Source organism: Molossus molossus, unplaced genomic scaffold, assembly GCF_014108415.1.
Source record: "Molossus molossus isolate mMolMol1 unplaced genomic scaffold, mMolMol1.p scaffold_m16_p_2, whole genome shotgun sequence".
Classification (NCBI taxonomy): domain Eukaryota; kingdom Metazoa; phylum Chordata; class Mammalia; order Chiroptera; family Molossidae; genus Molossus; species Molossus molossus.
In genome coordinates, this window is record NW_023425355.1 from 135,758,552 (window position 1) to 135,778,614 (window position 20,063).

General features: G+C 36.4%; 1 protein-coding gene across 2 annotated transcripts in view; it reads right to left on the reverse strand.

The window, feature by feature from the left end:
* Positions 1-284: 284 nt before the first annotated feature.
* PPEF1 (protein phosphatase with EF-hand domain 1) overlaps positions 285-20,063 on the reverse strand; it is a 115,381-nt gene continuing 95,602 nt past the window's right edge. For both annotated transcript variants that reach the window (XM_036271576.1, XM_036271577.1), the window contains 6 exons: positions 9,231-9,416; positions 7,725-7,867; positions 5,730-5,836; positions 3,656-3,819; positions 2,437-2,521; positions 285-1,393 (listed from right to left, as the gene is read on the reverse strand). In XM_036271576.1, coding sequence (XP_036127469.1) covers positions 1,185-1,393; positions 2,437-2,521; positions 3,656-3,819; positions 5,730-5,836; positions 7,725-7,867; positions 9,231-9,416 — 894 coding nt within the window. In that variant the 3' untranslated portion in view covers positions 285-1,184. The remainder of the gene's footprint in view (positions 1,394-2,436; positions 2,522-3,655; positions 3,820-5,729; positions 5,837-7,724; positions 7,868-9,230; positions 9,417-20,063) is intronic.

Genomic DNA, 20,063 nt, shown 5'->3' on the forward strand with positions numbered 1-20,063 from the left:
TATGCTTGAAAAAAATGTGTATTCTGTAAAATTGAATGAAGAGTATACACATACAGACATACACACAATCATATGGATTAATTGGGTTGTCCAATCTCCTATACACTAATTTTTTATTTACATCATCTATTACTGACGAGGTATAATCAAAATCTCCCTCTATTTCTTCTAGTAGTTATGTCAATGTTTGCATTATAAATTTTAAAGCTCTGTTATTAGGTGCACATGTTTCTACTTATTATATCTTCCTGGTGAATCATTCCTTTTTAGCATTCAGTAATGACCTTTTTTTTTTTTTTTTTTACCCAATGATATTCTTTGCCTTAAAGTCTATCCTGCCCAATGTTAATATTGCTGATTTTAATTACGCTCTTTTTTTTCCCTGTCCCACAGGGGTTTCTTTTACTTTCCTACCAGCTCAGTTATTCATTTAAAAAAGAGATTTGTTATATTTTGTCCATTATTTTGGTGTATATAGCAGACAGCACTGCAGGATATCTACCCTGGTATATTGATAGATCTTGAAGTTATCAAACTTTAGAAATATTAAAATATACTTGCCTTTAAACAGAAATCTCTTATTGTGTTAGATATGCAATTGGAATAGCAGAATAAGTTTCACAATGTATGCATAACCAAGGTCCCATCTTACCAGTGAAGGTGTCAAACCATATTAATTGCAGGGCTCAATCTGAAAGTGTTCACTTTGTATCTCAAACACAGTTTATCCTAAGAATCTGATATGGCCCAAATCCCTGAAGTGTGGTTCCCCCATAATTGAGAATCTGGTTTATGGTATCGTCAAAGAAGATTACAGTTGAAAGCTGGATGTATTTTATTGTATTAATAGTTCAGTATTCCTCCTCCTATTCTTCGGCCACTCACAGATGCAATTTTTATTGTTTTATGGTTTTCTTTCAGTATGTTCTAAATTGCTGTAGTCTCCTAGTTAGTGGACATCAAAGAGACCAACACTAGGCTCAGTTTCTATCTAGAAATGTGTGAGTCCTACCACTGGAGCTGACATTTAACCTAGTCTTTACAAAACAGCTTACTGGGCACTTCCAATACCCACACCATACATCTGCTCACGGCGGAAATTGGGGTTTACTTCTTTCTACTACTGGTTCTGCAAAAGACGGTATTAGTGACTGTGTACATAAGGAGGGAAACCCTACTTCTTGTTAAGCAAGACTGGTGTTTGATTTTCCCACGTTGTCAAATTTGTGTACTACATAGAAGGCCTTTAAAAACTCATTAAAGTCGATGCTTCCATCTTTGTTCGAGTCCATTCTTTTAGCAAGCTCATCAACTTGGGAATCATCAATATGAACACGGTAGTGACTACTAAAAAGTTTCCACATGGAATGAAATTCTTCCATGGAGATCAGACCTAAAAGAATATAGGAGAAGGCTGTGAGTGTTCATTTTAAGGCCCACCTAAGGGAGGGGTATGGAAGACATACTGATTGAATAGTTCCATTAGAAGTTCGCTAACATGCCTGACCATCAAGGCACTGAAGAAAATGGGAAAGAGAGTAAATATAAGAAACAATATGTCACTTTAAACTAGGAAGTGATCCTAAGATTATTCTAAAGCTAGAATGAGTAAACAGTGAAGGAATGGAGGGAGATTATCAACTGTGGGACTATATGTGGCACAGAAATGATAAGATCTAAAATCTAAGGGAGAGGGACATGGAAGGTGGGCAGAGAAGAGAGCAACATCAAAGCAGACAAAAAAGATACCCTGGGACTCAGTAACAGCATTGCAAACAGTGGCTCTGCCAGTTTGTAGGCAATAATTTACTTTTGTGTTTTGATCATTAATTTTTTGGTGTTCAATGATCTCTACAGTTAAGGATTATTTGATTTCTTTTTAAGTTTGAAAATATGGGCAGTGGGTACACAATGCAATATACAGGTGAAGAATCATAGAACTGTACATTTTAAACCTATATAATTTTATCAACCAATGTCACCCCAATAAATTTAATGAAAAAATAAATATTTGCAAGCAAAAGAAAAAAAGTTTGAAAATAAGTAATTGTGCATCAAAGCTAAGCAGAAAATGAATTTTCATAGCCCTCAGTCCCCAAAACAAAATCAGAACTCTAGGAATGATGTTTATTGCTAGGAGTGACTATGATGTTTAAATGGACAGTGAATTATCTTTTCATCTGTGCTGGTGACTTATAAAAGAAGCTATTCTTATCTGACTAATGGATATATAGGCCTATATAGGACCTTATGGTCTTGAATACAGTTTGTAGCCAAACTAAAATAACACTAATATTAAAGATGAGTGCCCCCTCCCACCCCAAGTTAAACGAAGTTTGGATAAAGAATGCAATAGATAAAAACCGAGTTCTCGTGTCAGAGAAACAGACTAGCCTTTGCTTTCTACTGCTAGTAAACTAATCAAAGTTCATTTACCTGAGTGATCAGAGTCAATGACATTAAAGATGATTTGCAGGTCAGATCGGTATCTGTACAGAGTTTCAATTACAGCTGACTGAACCTAAAAAAAGATTTTATAAGTGTTAAAACAGAAATAATAATACAGATCAATTTTATTTTATTAAATATATGCATAAAACATCACTAATTCAAAGTAGGGGATTTAGATAGCCATTTGAAAATGTAGGCCTTTCTTTGAAGCCCAACCCTCTTTAATATTAATAATCAGATAGAAGACCATGCTCTTATGTTCAGAGGCATCTGCAGTTGGTGCTCCTCAGGGAACAGGGCCAAAGGGAGCCAATAAATAACGATAGCTAACATTTACTGAGAACACCTTGTGTGCCAGGCTCTGCACAGGTTTTTTCTGTGAGTTGTTTTATTCAGTCCTCAACACAGCCCCAAGGGATAAAACTATTACTAAGTCCATTTTGCAGATTAAAGAACAGATAGGTAAAGTAAGTTTCCTAAGGTTCACATAGCTGGTAGGTGGGATTTGAATCTCAGTTGCCTGAAGCTAAGGCCTGTGAGCTCAGTTACCATGGTAAACTACCCCTTAAGTGAAGTCCAAAGCCTCCTTCCTGTGGACATTTGAGGCTCTCATCGGTACTTTTACTTCCCTTCTCTGCTATTAACTTCTTATCTCCCCTGCAAACAATCATCCCGGGTCTAGTTCCCATCAGCACACTTTTCAGCCCAATGTCACAACTAATTGCTGAACGAGTTGTTAACTAATAAGTACTAAGGGACCTGACAACTCTCGCTGGGGTATTTCCATTTTAATAAAGGATTTTAAACTTTAAAAGTCCTTAAGGTATAAGATGTCATGTCAGTAAGTCTATATACTCACAATTCAATAGGAAATACGTTGAGTATTTTAAAGGGTGTGTTATATGAAAGAATGGATGTCACATCTGCAGTCCTGTTGAACAGCTCTTAAGAGAAAAATCACATACTTGACATGGTTCTGTTTGCAGAAAGTTTTTCTTTTTTCCTACCCTTAGAATGCGCACATTTCCTGAACATACCACAGTGCACCTGGGAGATCCCCCTTAGGAATTCCTAAGACTGTCACTCCCATCCATTAGATGGTTCCACTCCCAAATTTCCAAAGGACTAACTAAGCTACTCTTACAGGTTCCCCAAAGGGTGTTTCTCTCTAGCCAGGTTTTAGCTGGAGCTGTGTTTCACTTGCCTCTTTCACAGGTTTTTGAATGTGGATATCGTAGAAGCAGGACATGTAGTCAACATTCCCATCTTGGTCTGTGATAATCAGCTGTGAACTCAAGGTTCTCCATGGTAAGTTCAGCCCCAAAACGTTCTCCATGGCAAAAGCCCATTGGCCCATAGAAATTTTCCCTAGCAATAACAATCAAAAAGAAAAGGAAAAAAGCCTATCAATTATTTGATAACTTGATTTTAAAAAAATGCAACCTCCTCAGGGGAGCCAGTGGGAAGCCTGGGGTTTCAAGGCCTGGGTGCCTCCTGCTCCCCTTCACAATTTGTCTTACCAGGCCCCATGGCTCCAAGGGAGGAACAACTAAATAAAGTCTTAGGTGTTCCATAGCTCTTTCCTTACTGTTATGTGTAAGCAATCAGACTTTGGGTGACAGATTTCTTTTTCCTTTTTCTGATTAACAATGTATGTATATAATAGAAGATTCGAAAATGCAAAAGGATACAAAGAAAAGTATATAAAAGATCAAAGATTTTATTTTTAACATTTTGGCAATATTATTCACTTTTCATCTTCCCAGGTAATACCCTTTCATCCCCTATTGTTATATATAGTTTTTAAAAATATAAATCTTTATTTTTCCTGATTATTAAATATATGCTCATTTGAAATGATTTTGAATAAACAGAAAACCAATAAACCAATCTTCACAATTCATTTTTCCATTCTACTGTTGGTAGATACTGGATTATGTCCAATTTGAGGCTATCACAAACAGTACTGATAAGAACATTTCTATACATGCCCCTTTGGTGCATTGAATCTATAGCTCAATTTGGGGAGAATTTATATTTTTGACAACACTGGCCCTTGAACATAGTAATATCTACCCATTCTTTTCAATTATTTTTCATTTCTTTTAATAATATTTTAGAAATCTCATACATTAATCATTTGGTCTCTTGCTTGGTACTTGATTATTATGAATGGTATCTTTTAAGGTTTTCATTATCTAAAAGTTGCTGGCTTACTAATTATCAATTTATTCCCACTCAGCTCCAAATGTACTCTTCTTTGCCTTGTTTTGTGATATTGGAGCTGAACCCTGTAACTATTTCCTTTTTTTTTTTGGTATAATGTTAGGCCTTGTCAGCACACGGTACAGGAAGAATGCTCTAAGACACAGCAGAAGAAATGGGTCTGGTATGCTTTGCTTCTTTTTTCTATAGCATATATGGTTGCCAGAGGTGTGTGGGAAATGCAGTGGCACCCATTCACTAGTCAATTTCACTGACACCACAGTGGGAGTCTACCTTGCCAGCAGTGTGTGGGAGACACAGTGGTGCATAGCTCAAAGGGAGTTCATCCTCTCCAGTACTAGCCCTCTAGCTGCAGACCAACTCTGTCCTGAGACATCAGTGAACTTCTTCTACTCCATGCAGTGGGCCAGAGTCATACCCTCTCCAATTAGGTCTGAATCTTACCCTTGGTTCAGAGTAGGGGACTCTTCCAAGTGTGTTCCTTCCTTGAGTACCCTCTCTCAGCCTTTAGAGTTCTCTTTTAGTGATTAATCACTTTACTAGTTAGTAATTCTTTTTTAAATATGTTTTCATTGATTTTTTTAGAGAGAGAGGAAGGGAGAAAAAGATAGAAACATCAATGTGAGAGAGACACATCGATTGGTTGCCTTCTGCATGATCCTGACTGGGGCCAAAGTTTGAACCTAAAACCCAGGTGCATACCCTTGACTGGGAATCGAACCCTCAACCCTTTGGTCTGAGTGCCAATACTCTAACCACTGAGATAAACTGGCCAGGGCAGGGTTTTTGCTTTGTTTTTTAGGTTGAAAGAAGCTATTGAAAAGGAGAAATATATGCCTTTTTTCGCTTATAATGGATTATATTTTATTTTTATTTCTGTCATTCCTCACTAATAAAAATAGAGAACTGAAATCTTAAGACAGCGGTCTATGGCCATACCACCCTGAACGTGCCAGATCTTGTTTGAAATCTTAAGAAAGCAAAGAAAATGAAAACTAATTTTTGTGTAACCTGGTATGTTAAGAAATGGTAAGCATTACATAATTTTTTACCTGACTTAGTGCGGTCTTGAAGTTGGAAAACACGAATGAGGTCAGTTTTTCGTGAAATCATTCTCTCTTTTAATATCCTGATGGCATTACTTTCTATAGTATTCACCCTATGTTAAGAAAACAGTTATTAGGTAAAAATTACATAAATCATCTTGTTCTGTTTCATTTTAATGTGCTATGTTACCACTCACCAGTTTCTACATTAAATGAATTACCTAACTTCATACATGTTACTAGGTGGTGAATGTGTGAGTGTGTGTGTGTGTGTGTGTATGTGTGTGTATGTGTGTATATATATATATATGCATGTTTTGTGAAATTTTAAAAAGATTACCATTGGTGTTTTCTTTTTTTATTTCAAAGAGTCACATGAACAATTAATGTCTGAGAATATCCAAGACAATTTTGAAGAAAGGAAATAAAGTGGGACTTGCTATAGCAGATATTAAAATTTACCACAAAGTTACTAAAACAAAACAACAGTTATTGACACAAGAAAAAACAGGAATATGAGAAGATAATATAAATTTCACAAATATAGTGAACAATATATGGGAACGATATGTATTACAAAGGAAGTATGACAATTCAGTAGTAAAAGGATAATTTTTAAAAATGGTACTAGCATAGTTAACTAACTGACTGAATTCTAAACTTCTACCTTAGATCATTTACAGAAATAAAGGAGAAATAGAGGAACAAAGTAGTCATAAGTCATATACTCACTCCCTCAAAAAAGCAAAATGGCAGATATAAATCCAACAATATCAATAATAACATCATATGTGAATAGATTAAATAAATAAAAAAACATTATTAGACTAGACTTAAAAAAAAAAAAAGACAAGAATCAACTGTGTGTTGTCTGTAGGACATACACTTTATTTCCAAAGATACAAAGAGTTTGAAAGGAAAAGGACAAAGATACACCATGCAAACAACAACTACAGACAGTTAGAGTGGCTATACTAATAGTAGACAGAATAGATTTTAAGACAAAAGCTTTTACAATTTCTCATAGGTGGAATCTAATGAACAAACTGAACTAACAAATAATATAGAGACTCAAAGACAGAGAGCAAGCTGACAGCTGCTAAGAGGGGTTGGAGGGAATAGAGGGATTGAGCAAAAAAGAAAAAAACGAGAAAAAACTCATGGACACGGATAACAATGTGGTGATTGTCAGGAAGGGGTGTGGGGAAGGTAGAGGAGGGTATGGGGTGATAAATGTTGATGGACAGAGACCTGACTTGGGGTGGAGCACACAATACTGTGTACAGATGATGTGTTATGGAATTGTATACCTGAAACCTATATAATTTTGTTAACCTGTGTCGCCCCAATAAATTCAATGAAAAGTTAAAAAAAGACAAAAGGTATTACTAGAGATAAAAAGGAATATTTTATGATAAAATAGCCAATCAATCAAGAAGATTATTGAAAAATAGGGGGAGAGAAGATCATTAACATTTTCTTTATATGTCTTTTTTGGTCTCACTTCTTAACAGTAAATATATTCATTTTATAATGAAAAAATTCTAAAAGATAATTTAAAAGCAAAAAAGACAAGCTATGGATGCCATCATACGGAGAAACACACACAACTCTTTTGTCATACACACTGCTGGGTAGAGAAGAGACAAAGAAGGAAGACCAGACTGGGTTGTTTGGTGGCGCTGGGGGACAGAGAAGGCTGTAGGTTATGGGGCTGGGTGGGTGTGGGACCTTCTTTTCTTTACATTCAATTAAGGACTGTTTGTGGATGCTGACCAATTTATCCATCTAAAGAGATGTATGAATTAAAACATTGCTCTTCTTGGTGTCAAATATGAATGTATTCACTACTTGCTGTCTGGAACTATTTCCATTTTGCTTACACCAACGAGTAATCAATAAGTAGTTGTCTCAACTCTCATGGCTGCTCTTAGTCATTGTGGATTACTTCTACTTGGTCACTAGTACCTGTGTTCAGAATTCCCTTTAGAGTATACACACCTTTGGTAAAGAGGTCTTAAGCACGTTGCCTTTGTGACTTGGTACTGGAAAAATCGAGGGGTTGTACGAAAACCCACCTTGATGTAAGCTCCTCGATTGCTGCCTTCTTCATAATAATTAGAAGCAGAAAATACCGTAATAACCTGATTAAAGAAAAAGAGGGCCAGGTTCACGTAGAGTTAGTTCTCAAAATGTCCTTCAATAAAGTCAGAAGTAGCTCATATTAAAAAAGCAAAAATCTAACAAAGTTCAAAATCCATACAAATCATCTAAGTCTGACAAGATTTCCTGTGATTCCACTGGAGAGAAACAAGGCTTTTAAATCAGAGTCCCCAGAAGTACTGACTTCTAGTGCTCATCCCCACAGTGTATGACCTTGCAGTCCTGTGTACAATGTCAGCTTCATATCTTAAAATCCTCCTTAATGCTTGGTTTTGCAAATTCTAACTTTCCAAAGGGGCAAGCCCTTCTTTCCTTTTCTTGTGATATTTGAGCATTCAAAATAACTTGTCTAGCATCACAGTCTTTTTCTTTTTCTTGGAACTGACTAATTTAGAGAGCTCAGGGCCCTATACAAAATCAATACTTTAAGGGCAAAGTACTTAAAATAAGGGACTACAACCACTCTGTTGGCCTTGGGGATGTGGTGGAGGATGGGAGGGTAACATCTGTCAGTGACAGAAAACCTGGCTGAGGCCTGCCCTAATGAGTATGTCACTTCAGATAAGCCACTGCTATTTTCTCTCCATTTTCTTATTACAAAAAAACCCTAAATAAAACTTGTCTTAATCACCTCACAATTGTTAGTATGAGCCTCAAATGAACTAAGAGAGTTAAGAAAAGTAAAAAGTGTTGAAACAGAAGGAAATGCCATGCAAACTGGTATTCTTTTGTATTTATCACTGTTCAGTATTAGGAAAAGGGACATCCCAGGACAACATGGAACAAGAAACCAGTGCCTTAATCCTCACCTCTTCTAGTCTTATCACACATCACTGCAGGAGCACAACATGCTCCATTTTAGTGGCTGCAGCTAAAGTAACCACAGCGAGTGACTTCCTAGAGATACCTACTCAATGAGTAGAAGGGAAGGGTGTTTTGTTGCTCTGCCCTGCACTGGGAACATGCAAAGGTGAAAGAGAAAACTGGATTCACTGCTGCCTTTTATGTACTCAGTGAGGATAAGTACATTCTCAATCTCACTGTATTGAAAAGTTGCCTTACAATTAGTAAAAGCCTTTTCGGGTATACTTACTGTCACATGTCAGACTTTCTATCTTTGGGATTAGGGAAGATTAGGGAAATAAATCAAATGTCCCTCAGGGTGAGAGGGACAGAGAGGCCCCTTCCAACAACTTTTGTAAACCCTACAGTCTGCCCAAAGCATGGCTTTCTCTTTCAGTACTAGGGAAGACATCTTCCCATGGGCCTCTAGGTGAGACACATCCTGTAAAGACTATGCTTGGGGGAAGGATGCCTGTGATGTCACCAACAATGTTAGCTTACCTTCCCATCATGGCAGATTTCATACCCTTCAGGCTTACATTCATGAGACCTAATGAGCAGCTTCAAGTGGTTTTTATTAAGAAACTTGGAGGTAACATCTGGCCCAAAATAGCAGCCCCCTCCTCGACAAGTGTTGGGGTAACAGCCTCGTTTACCTCTAGGATCACTCCACAGGATATCGATAACCTTGAAACAACAAACCAGATTAGGCTCCTACTTACAAGTGAGAGTTTATCTTTCTAGATTCTAACTTCTTTTCCAGAAATATTAACTCATATTATCCCAAAGTCTTACTATTTCTCATTCCTCTTTCAATTTTTTTTCACACATTTTTCTCCTCCATGAATCTTTTTGAGAGTAATTTTAATGCCCATAACCACCACAATCCCTTTCTGCTCATCCCCAATAATCGATGTCGCAATAATAGTAACTACTGTAGCAATGCTTAATAATCATGAAGACTCAGCCCTTGGCTTTTTTTTTAATCCTTCATAATTGTTTTATAATTTCTAAATCTACAAAGGTCTTTTCTCTTAAAAGAACTTCATTGTGGCCTTGGCAGGTTTTGCTCACTGGTTAGAGCATTGACCCAAAGACCAAAGAGTCACGAGTTCGATTCCAGTCAAGGGAATGTACCTCGGTTGCGGTTCAGTCCCTGGCCCTGGTAGGGGTCATGTGGGACGCAACCAATTGATGCATCTCTCTCACATTAATCTTTATCTCTCTTTCTCCCTCCCTCCTTCTCTCCCATGCTCTCTGAGGATGGATAGAAAAATATCCTTCAGTGAAGATTAAAAAAAAACAAAATACTTCATTGTCATGTTCAAAGGAGAAAGTAGTTTCCCCAATTTGAACACACATTAGGTATTCTTTTTTAATTAATTAATTTTTGTTATAGATGTTTCTCCTTCCCCCGACCAAGACACCCTCCTCCCTATCCCGCCCCCCTCCAAGTTTTATTGTCTATGTCTGTTGGTTACACATACATGCATATCAGTTCTTTGGTTTATCTCATCCCTCCCCCCCTATCCCCCTTCTCTGAAGTTTGTAAGTCTGAACTGTACTCCTTTCTATGTCTCTGGGCTATTTTGTTCATCAGCTTTTTTTTTGTTCATTATATTCCACAAATAAGTAATATCATATGGTATTTGTCTTTCTCTGATTGGCTTCTTTCATTTAGCATAATACTCTCCAGTCCCTCCATGTCGTCTCAAAGAATAAGAGAGTTTTCTTTTGTACAGCTGCATAGTATTCCATTGTGTACATGTACCACAGATTTTTTATTCACTCATCTATTGATGGACACTTAGGCTATTTCCAGATTTTAGCAACTGTAAATAGTGCTGCTATGAACATAGGAGTACATACATTCTTCCTGACTGGTGTTTCAGGCTTCTTAGGATATATTCCTAGAAGTGAGATCACTGGGTCAAATGGCAATTCAATTTTTAATTTTTTGAGGTAACACCATAGTGTTTTCCATAGTGGCTGCACCAGTGTGCATTCCCATCAGCAGTGTACTAGAGTCCCTTTTCTCCAAACCCTTGCCAGCACTTGTAGTTTGATGATTTGTTGATGGCAGCGATTCTGGCAGGGGTGAGGTGCTACCTCATAGTCATTTTAATTTGCATCTCTCTGATGATTAGTAACATTGAGCATTTTTCATGTCTCCCAGACATTTGAATGTCCTGTTTGGAGAGGTGTTTATTTAGGTCCTCTGCCCATTTTTTTTTTTTTTTTTATCCTCACCCGAGGATATTTTTCCATTTTTTGTACAGATAGAGTGGGAAGGAGAGAGAGGAAGGGAGAGAGAGAGAGAAACATCGACGTGAAGGGACACATCGAGTGGCTGCTACCCGCACGACCAACCAGGGCCGGGGACAAACTGCAACCGAAGTACGTGCCCTTAGCGGGAACTGAACCCGGGTCTCTCCGGACCGCAGGCCGACGCTCTAACCGCTGAGCCAAACTGGCCAGGGCCTCTGCCCATTTTTTAATTGGGTTCTTTATCTTCCTTTTGTTGAGCACTCTATATATTTTGGAAATTAACCCCTTATCTGATGTATCATTGGCAATTATGCTCTCCCATACAGTGGGTTCCCTTTCCATTTTTATGGCTGTTTCTTTTGCTGTGCAGAAGCTTTTTAGTTTGATGTAGTCCCATGTATTAATTATTTCCTTTGTTTCTCTTGCCTTAGGCATTGTATTAGTGAAAATTCTACTGTGTGTGATGTCTGAAATTTTGTTGCTTACATTTTCTTCTAGGATTTTTATGGACTCACAAGTCACCTGTATGTCTTTTATCCATTTTGACGTCACAGAAATACAAAGGATTGTTAACAAATACTATGAACAATTATACGCCAACAAATTGGACAATCTAGGTGAAATGGACAAATTTCTAGAAACATATAGTCTCCCAAAACTGAACTGGGAAGAGAAAGAGAACGTGAACAGGCCAATAAAAACTAAGGGAAATTGAAGATGTAATTAAGAAACTCCCAGCAAACAAAAGCCCAGGCCCAGATGGCTTCAGGGGGGAGTTTTACCAAACATTCAAAGAAGAACTAACAGCCATTTTCCTTAAATTATTCCAAAAAATCCAAGAAAAAGGAAGACTTCCAAACTCGTTTTATGAGACCAGCATAATTCTAATTCCAAAACCAGATAAAGACATTACAAATAAAGAAAACTACAGGCCAATATCCCTGATGAACATAGATGCCAAAATCCTTAACAAAATATTAGCAAGTTGGATCCAGCAATACATTAAAAAATTATTCACCATGACCAAGGGGATTCATCCCAGGGATGCAAGGATGGTACAATATTTTCAAATCAATGAATGTGATACACCACATAAACAAAATGAAAGAGAAAAACCATATGATCATATTAATAGATGCTGAAAAGGCATTTGACAAAATCCAGCATCCATTTCTGATAAAAACGCTCAGCAATGTGGGAATAGAGGGATCATATTTCGACAAAATAAAGGCCACATATGAAAAACCTACAGCCAACATCATACTCAATGGGCAAAAACTAAAAGCATTTTCCTTAAGAACAGGAATAAGGCAACGATGCCCACTTTGGCCACTCTTATTTAACATAGTACTGGAAGTCTTAGCCACAGCAATCAGACACGAAGAAAAAATAAAAGGGATCCAAATTGGAAAGGAGGAAGTGAAATTGTCATTATTCACAGGTGACATGATATTATACATAAAAAACCCTAAAGACTCCATCAATAATCTGCTAGATTTAATAAATAAATCTGGCAAGGCAGTAGGATACAAAATTAACATCAAGAAATCAGCAGTATTCTTATACATCAATAATCAACTCACAGGAAGATAAACTAAAAGGCAATCCCATTTACCACTGGGGCAAAAAAATTAAGATACCTAGGAATAAACTTAACCAAAGAAATAAAGGATCTATTTGCAGAACACAACAGGACACTGAAAAAAGAAATAGAGGAAGCTATAAAAAGGTGGAAGCATATAACTTGTTCATGGATTGGAAGAATTAACATCATTAAAATGTCCATACTACCCAATGCAATCTATAGATTCAATGTAATCCCCATCAAAATACCAATGACATATTTCACAGAACTAGAACAAAAACTTCAAAAGTTTATATAGAACCAAAAAAGACCCTGAATAGCCACAGCAATCTTGAAAAAGAACAACAAAGTAGGAGGGATCACAATACTGAATATCAGGTTATACTACAAAGCCATTATAATAAAAACAGCCTGGTACTGGCACAAGAACAGGCATATAGATCAATGGAACAAAACAGAAAACCTGGAAATTGACCCAAATGTTATGCTCAACTAATATGTGATAAAGGTGGCAAGAGCATATAATGGAATAAAGGCTGCCTCTTTAATAAATGGTGTTGGGAAAATTGGACAGCTACATGCAAAAAAATGAAACTAGACCACCAACTTACACCATACACAAGAATAAACACTAGGTATTCTTAATATGTCCAGAGGTCTCTCAGTTGTGGCTTTGGCCCTGGTGTTTGTCCTGTTGAGTACATAGGGTGAAGACCCCTTTTTCCCATCACAAATATAGACAACTGCTTATGCCCTCTTGACAAGTACAGCTCAGTTTCAGCAAAACATTTAGCCACTGTTTGGTTTCCACAATGTGTTCTCCTAAATCCACAAGATTTTACCAGCATAACATTTCCTTTTGGGGCTGAAATAAGCAAATGCAGACTACGTGATGTCCAGGACCAAAGTTACAAGCGTCTAAGAATATTTTTAATAGAAAATTGAGGGCTCCGTTTGTGGATGTAATCTATGTATAATGTTTCCTTATTCAAACATATCCTACAGGAGCTTAAACAGTAGTGAGAAAAACTAACTTCATCATTAAAGATGTGTAACTTTGAGAAAACTCTCTGGGTCTCAGTTTCTAGATCTTTCCAATCAGGGGTTTGTTCCACTACAGCTATTTATAGGTTTGGAATTGAAGGGGAGCTAGAAATCAATGAGGGAAAAGATAGTAAGGTGGAGAAAAGAGCAGAACTGGTTGGATAAATGCTCTGGAATGACGGGCACCTGGTCAGAACTGGAGAGACCCTGCACCAGGTATATTCCAGATACTTGTAGAGTTTTTGATGATCGATTGAAGTGAGAATTAAAATCACCCAAAGAAGATTCTTCTTTCTCCCCTACTGAATTCCAACACTGGTACAACCCTACCCTACAAATCAATACAATGGAACCCATTTACTTGGCTGGTATTTATGATAAAAATAACATTTGCCTCTTAGACTGAATTGTATCTTGCTCTTACACCATAAATTCATGTTTTTTTTTTTTGTTTTGTCTTTTTCTGAGGGGCGGAGTGCACTAAGGAGGGTTTTCCATAAATTCATGTTTGAAGGATATGATTGGATATTTAGTATAATAAAGGAGAAAAAATGGAACACAAGGAGCTGTGTTTTCCAAAAAGGGGATTAAGTTTTAATTCCTACATGGTAATTTATAGCCAAAATTACCCCTGGAAAACCTTTTAAATTACCCTTAAAGCACAGTGCATATGATTTTGTATATACAACTTTATACAGCAATGTGGATGTGTGATATTTTATATATATGATGTACAATATAGTAAATTATATGAAAATAAAATTGTACACTTTTTTCTTTTTTCCATGTATATATAGTTGAAATTTACATAAATTAAATATACATATGATGGGATTCTGTTGAACTAGAATAAGCACGGGCCAAGGCGTTAATTTTTCAAGTGTCACCTGTGTCACCTTAGACAAATCATTTGGTCTATTCAGGCCCCAGATGGCTCAGAAATGAAATGAGGAAGGTATACCTAACACTCATTTTTCTTTGATTCAAAGACATGATGGATAGGTTTACAGAAATGAACTTCTTCAGAATCATCCATTCCTTGAGTTCTGCATTCCTTTTCTGTCTAGAATTCATTCACTTGACTAGACTGTGGCCACAACATAAATTTAATTTTGAGGCTCACAAACAAAAAGTTCTATAAAGGGTGAAATAAATTCCTAGGCAGAGATATTCTCCTTCTCAACAACATCCTCTTCTCTGAAATGCAAGGGTCTTTTGGGTGGTAAGTAAGTGCATAAAAGAATAACTACTTACCATTCTTTCCTGAAATTTTCAAACCAAAAATTAGAAAAGTTTTATTGAATGACAGCTTTTATATGACCTGGTCAACAAATATCTATTTGTGTCTCATCCTTTAAACCTAAATCCAAAATAAATTATGCAAGAAATGCCCTGTGCTTGTCTGCAGTGTTAGCTAATGCAGTTTCCAAAAGTGCTTTGAGGGAGGGTTAAGGGCACTGAAAGATGTATCTAAATGCTTCTCTTCTATACTAGTATTATACTAATACTATAGGTTCAATATTTATTTTGTATTTTCTCTTAGTTATGTGCCTCCTTCCAGCTTTTGAACATGTCTTGCTTTTTAAAAGCTGTGTTCAGCCCAAATCTTCCAGCCAGCTACCTAGATTTCTTCAGATGTCTACTCCTTGTATAACTATTGCCTCATTGGATGAGGGGAAACTAGAGTAGTTCATTGACCTCCTATCACTCTTAAGTTATCTTTCCCTTTGGGTAAAGAGCATAGAGTAAGATCCTTCTCTATTATTCAGTGACTAGCCAAGTGACTACAAACAAGTTATTTCACTATTGGGAGCCTTCTTAATTAGGCTGACTTGCCTTTTTAAAATTACAACTCTGTCCCCTACCTCTAGTTCTCCTGTTTCCCCTTTGTTCTAGTTTTTTTTTTTTTTTTTCCCAAATAGAACATCTCATTTAAAATATTATATAATGTACTTATTATTATATTATTATTTAACTCCTCCCTCTAAAATGAAAGTTCTATGAGATAATAGACCTTTTTTTTGACATTTTATTTATTTTTTCAGTTTTTATTAATTTAGTTTTGTTACAGATGTTTCTCCTTTTCCCCCCTTAAACACCCTCCTCCTCATCCCATTCCCCCACACCCCCGGCATTGTTGTCTATGTCCATTGGTTATACATACATGCATATAAGTTCTTTGGTTCATCTCATCCATCCCCCCACCCCCCCTCCTCTGAGGTTTGTCAGTCTGAACCATACTCCTTTCTATGTCTCTGGGTCTATTTTGTTCATCAGCCCACCTTGTTCATTATATTCCACAAATAAGTAAGATCATGTTGTATTTGTCTTTCTCTGATTGGCTTATTTCACTTAGCATAATACTCTCCAGGTCCCTTCATGTTGTCTCAAAGGATAGGAGAGCTTTCTTTCTTACAGCTACATAGTATTCCATTGTAATAGACCTTTGACAGTCTCAAAAGTCTGGCACATAGTAGGTGCTCAGTAAATACTTGTTAAATGAATGAATTGAGAAAGAAATCACTTAGGATATAAATAATTAAATTTATATTTTAAGCCTCTCTGGCCTCCTTATTTTTGCAAGTCTGTCCTAAATGAAGAGTATCCCACTTGTCTCTCTACAATAACTTAACTATTAGTACATATATCCCCCATATCTCAGTGAACATAAGATAAGACAAATTATGGCAGTCTGTCAAGAATGATATACTTCCTGAGAATGGAACAAATAGAGAGCCTGTGATCTTTATTATAAAATAGTTCACAGATATTACGAAATAAAGTAATCGTGAATTCTGTTTTTATCTGGAAATTTCAACTCTAGGTAACTAAAATTTATATGTTTACAATGTACCAGGAACTAAGAAAAGAAAAATTAAAAGTACAACTGAAATTACTAAAATAGTGGCAATGAGATTCTGGTCCATTTTACCTTGTGTCAGCTCCAGTCACAGATATGGAGTCTGTAAGATGCTGCATCTATATTGTTGGGGTGGGGAGAGGTTCTATTACAGAATAATGACCCCCATCTCCCCCTCCCACTTTTCTTTTTAATCCTCACCGAAGATATTTTTCTATTTATCTTCAGACAGAGAGAGAGGAAGAGAAAGGAGAGAGAGAGAAACATTGACATGAGAGGGACAGGGACCAACCGCAGTGGAGGTGAGGTACACGCCCTTGGCTGGAATCAAACCAGGGACTAATTGGTCCAAGGGCTGATGCTCTACCACTGAGCCAAATGGGCCAGGGCTTCCCCTCCCACTTCTTAAGACAACATCTCTCTATAATTCTAATTCACCTAGGCTTTCAGAGACCATGGTATTCTTTTTATGCAACTCTAATCTCTTATTCTAATGTTTGCTGTTTGGAATTTAAATGTCACATTTAAGGAGGCATTCTTTCCTACTTGCTTAGGCTTACTTGATTTTTAAATACTTTTGATGCACAAGCCAGTGATGAATTCTATTTCTCTCTTACTACCTCTTCTCCCTATTTTCCCATCTCTCTTTCTCCTCATTGCTTAGAGTATATTTTACATAAGAAACCACATTTTAGTCAAGATTTTCAGCAATCAAGGTATTAGGGTATGGAATTAAGAAATAGAGTCTTCTTGGGGGTAAACAAGTAGAAGAAAGCTGCTAGTTCCATAATACTAATAGCAAAAATAGACCAGCTAGAAGTTTAACAGACAGAATCAGGGAAAGGGACAAATGAGAATAGCTCTTTTGGGGCCAAAATAAGCTTCACGAATTATCAACATCCTGCCTCTGCAAAGTTGTCCAGCTTTAATGGGTTCAGATTGTGGAACCCCAGGACATTGTAAAGAACAATAGCAGTTAGTGAAGGCTAATATCTGGGCTGATAGACCAAAGCTTAAAGGGGAAACCAGGGAAAGAGACAGTCAAAGAGAGCCTACCTAAAACTACAACCATCCCTGGTAGTCAGGGAAACTATGTTCATGCCCAAGGCAGCAGCACCCTTTAAGGAATGACATCAGAGACTACACACTGAACTAGTTCAGACAAGCCAGTAAACAAATATATATTTATATTTTTTTCTTTATTGATTTTAGAGAGAGAGGAAGATAAAGATAGAAACATCGATGAGAGAGAACATCAACTGGCCACTTTCTGCATGCCCCCCAATGGGGATCAGGCCCACAACGTGGGCATGTGCCCTGACCAGGAATCAAACTGGCGACCTCTTGGTGCATGGGTCGACGCTCAACCAGTGAGCCACACCAGCTGGGCATGCCACTAAACAAATAAATGAGCAAAAAAGCAAATAACAACAAGCCACAGAGGATCATGGGAATAACTATCTAGAGTTACTATATTACCTAAAAGTTCAGTTTTCAACAAAAAAATTACAAGACATGCAAAGAAAAAAATACACAGGGAAAAACAAGCAGGCAATAGAAATTGCCTTTGAGAAGATTAGATGTTAACTTAGACAAAAATTTCAAAGTAAATGCTATAAATATGTTCAAAGACAGATATATAAAATACTCCACTCAACAAGAACAGAATATATTTTCTTCTCAAGAGCACATAAAGCATTCTCCAAGACAGACCATATGTTAGGCCATAAAAAAAGCTTCAATCAGGTTTAAAGGGATTTAAATCTCATGCAAAGTATGTTCTCCAACCACAACTGAATTCAAGTAGAAATCAATAAGAGAAGGAAATATGAGAAATTCACAAATATGCAGAAATTAAACAGCACACTCCTAAATAACATGAATTAAAGAAGAAATTCCAAGGGAAATTGGAAAATACTTTGAGATGAGTACAAACAAAAGCACAACACAGCAAAACTTATGGGATGGAACTAAAGCAAAGCAGTATGTACAGGGAAATTTATAGCTTCATTAAAAAAGGGGGGGGAAAATCTCAAATTAGTGACATTATTTTCACCTTAGGAAACTAGAAAAAGAAGAGAAAATTAAATCTAAAACAAGCAGAATGAAGGCAATAATAAAGGTTAGAGCCAAAATAAATAAAGGAGAAAACAAAAAACAATAGAGAAAAGTCAATAAAATCAAAAGTTGGCTCTTTGAAAAGATCAATAAAATTGACAAACCTTAGTGAGACTGACCAAGAAGACAAAAGAGACTCAAATTATTAAAATCAGGTATGAAAGAGGGAGCATCACTACTGACCTTACAGTAATACACACACACACACACACACACACACACACAGTTGTTCATATGGAAAAGACAAATTAATAAATAATAAATAATACAAGAACAAACTGTTTCACATACTGACAACTGTAAATCTACTTTTGCCCACACACTAGATAGATAGATAGATAGATAGATAGATAGATAGAGATTCATTCTACAAATTTAGGCCAACATATTAGACAAATTAGATGAAATAGACAAATTCCAAGGATAGTGTCTACAAATTATCAAGATTAACAATATACAAACTACTCAAGAAGAAATAGAAAATCTGAACAGAACTAGAGTAAGAAAGAAGACTGAATAATTTTAAAACTTCCTACAAAGAAAAGCCCAGGCTCAACTGGCTTTAGTGATGAATTCTACCAAACATTTGAAGAATGTTTAGTATAATTCATTTATAAACTTTTCCCCAAAATAGAAGAAGATATGCTTCTTCACAATTCATCCTATGAGGCCAATCTTACACTAATACTGAATATCACAAGAAAAGAAAACCACGGACCAACATCCCTTATGAATATAGATGTAAAAATCCTCAGAAAAATATTAGTAAACTGAGGCCAGTGCCATATACATCATGATCAGGTGGGATTTATGCCAGGAATTTAAGGATGGTTTAACATCTGAAATCAATCAATGCAATACACCATATTTAATAGAATAAAAGACAAAGACCACATAATCATCTTAATAGATGCAAAAAAAAAAGCATTTGACAAAGTAGGCACAGAAAAGAACTTTCTCCATATGATGGACACCTAAAATGCAAACAAACAACTAATATACCTAATAGTGAAAGAATGAATACTTCCCCATAATATCAGGAATAAGACAAGAATGTCTATTCTCACTACTTCTATTGGACACTGCACTGGAGGTCCTAAATAAAACTACTATGAAGAAAAAGAAATAAAAGACAGCCCAATTAGATAGAAAGAAGCAAAATCATCTCTATTCACAGATAATGTGCACTTATACATAGAAAGTACCAAGAAATCCACTAAAACCATTAGAACAAGTTTATCAAGATTCACATGAGATCGGTATGTAAAAGTCAATTGTGTGTCTATACGCCAGCAATGAACAATCCAAAATGTAATTAAGAAAGCAATTCTAATTACATTAATATTGAAAATATTTAGGAATAAGTTAGGAATAACCTTACCAAAACAAGTGCCTCAATATATGTGATTACAAAAACACTGTTGAAATTAAAGATCTAAATAAATGGAAAGATACCCCA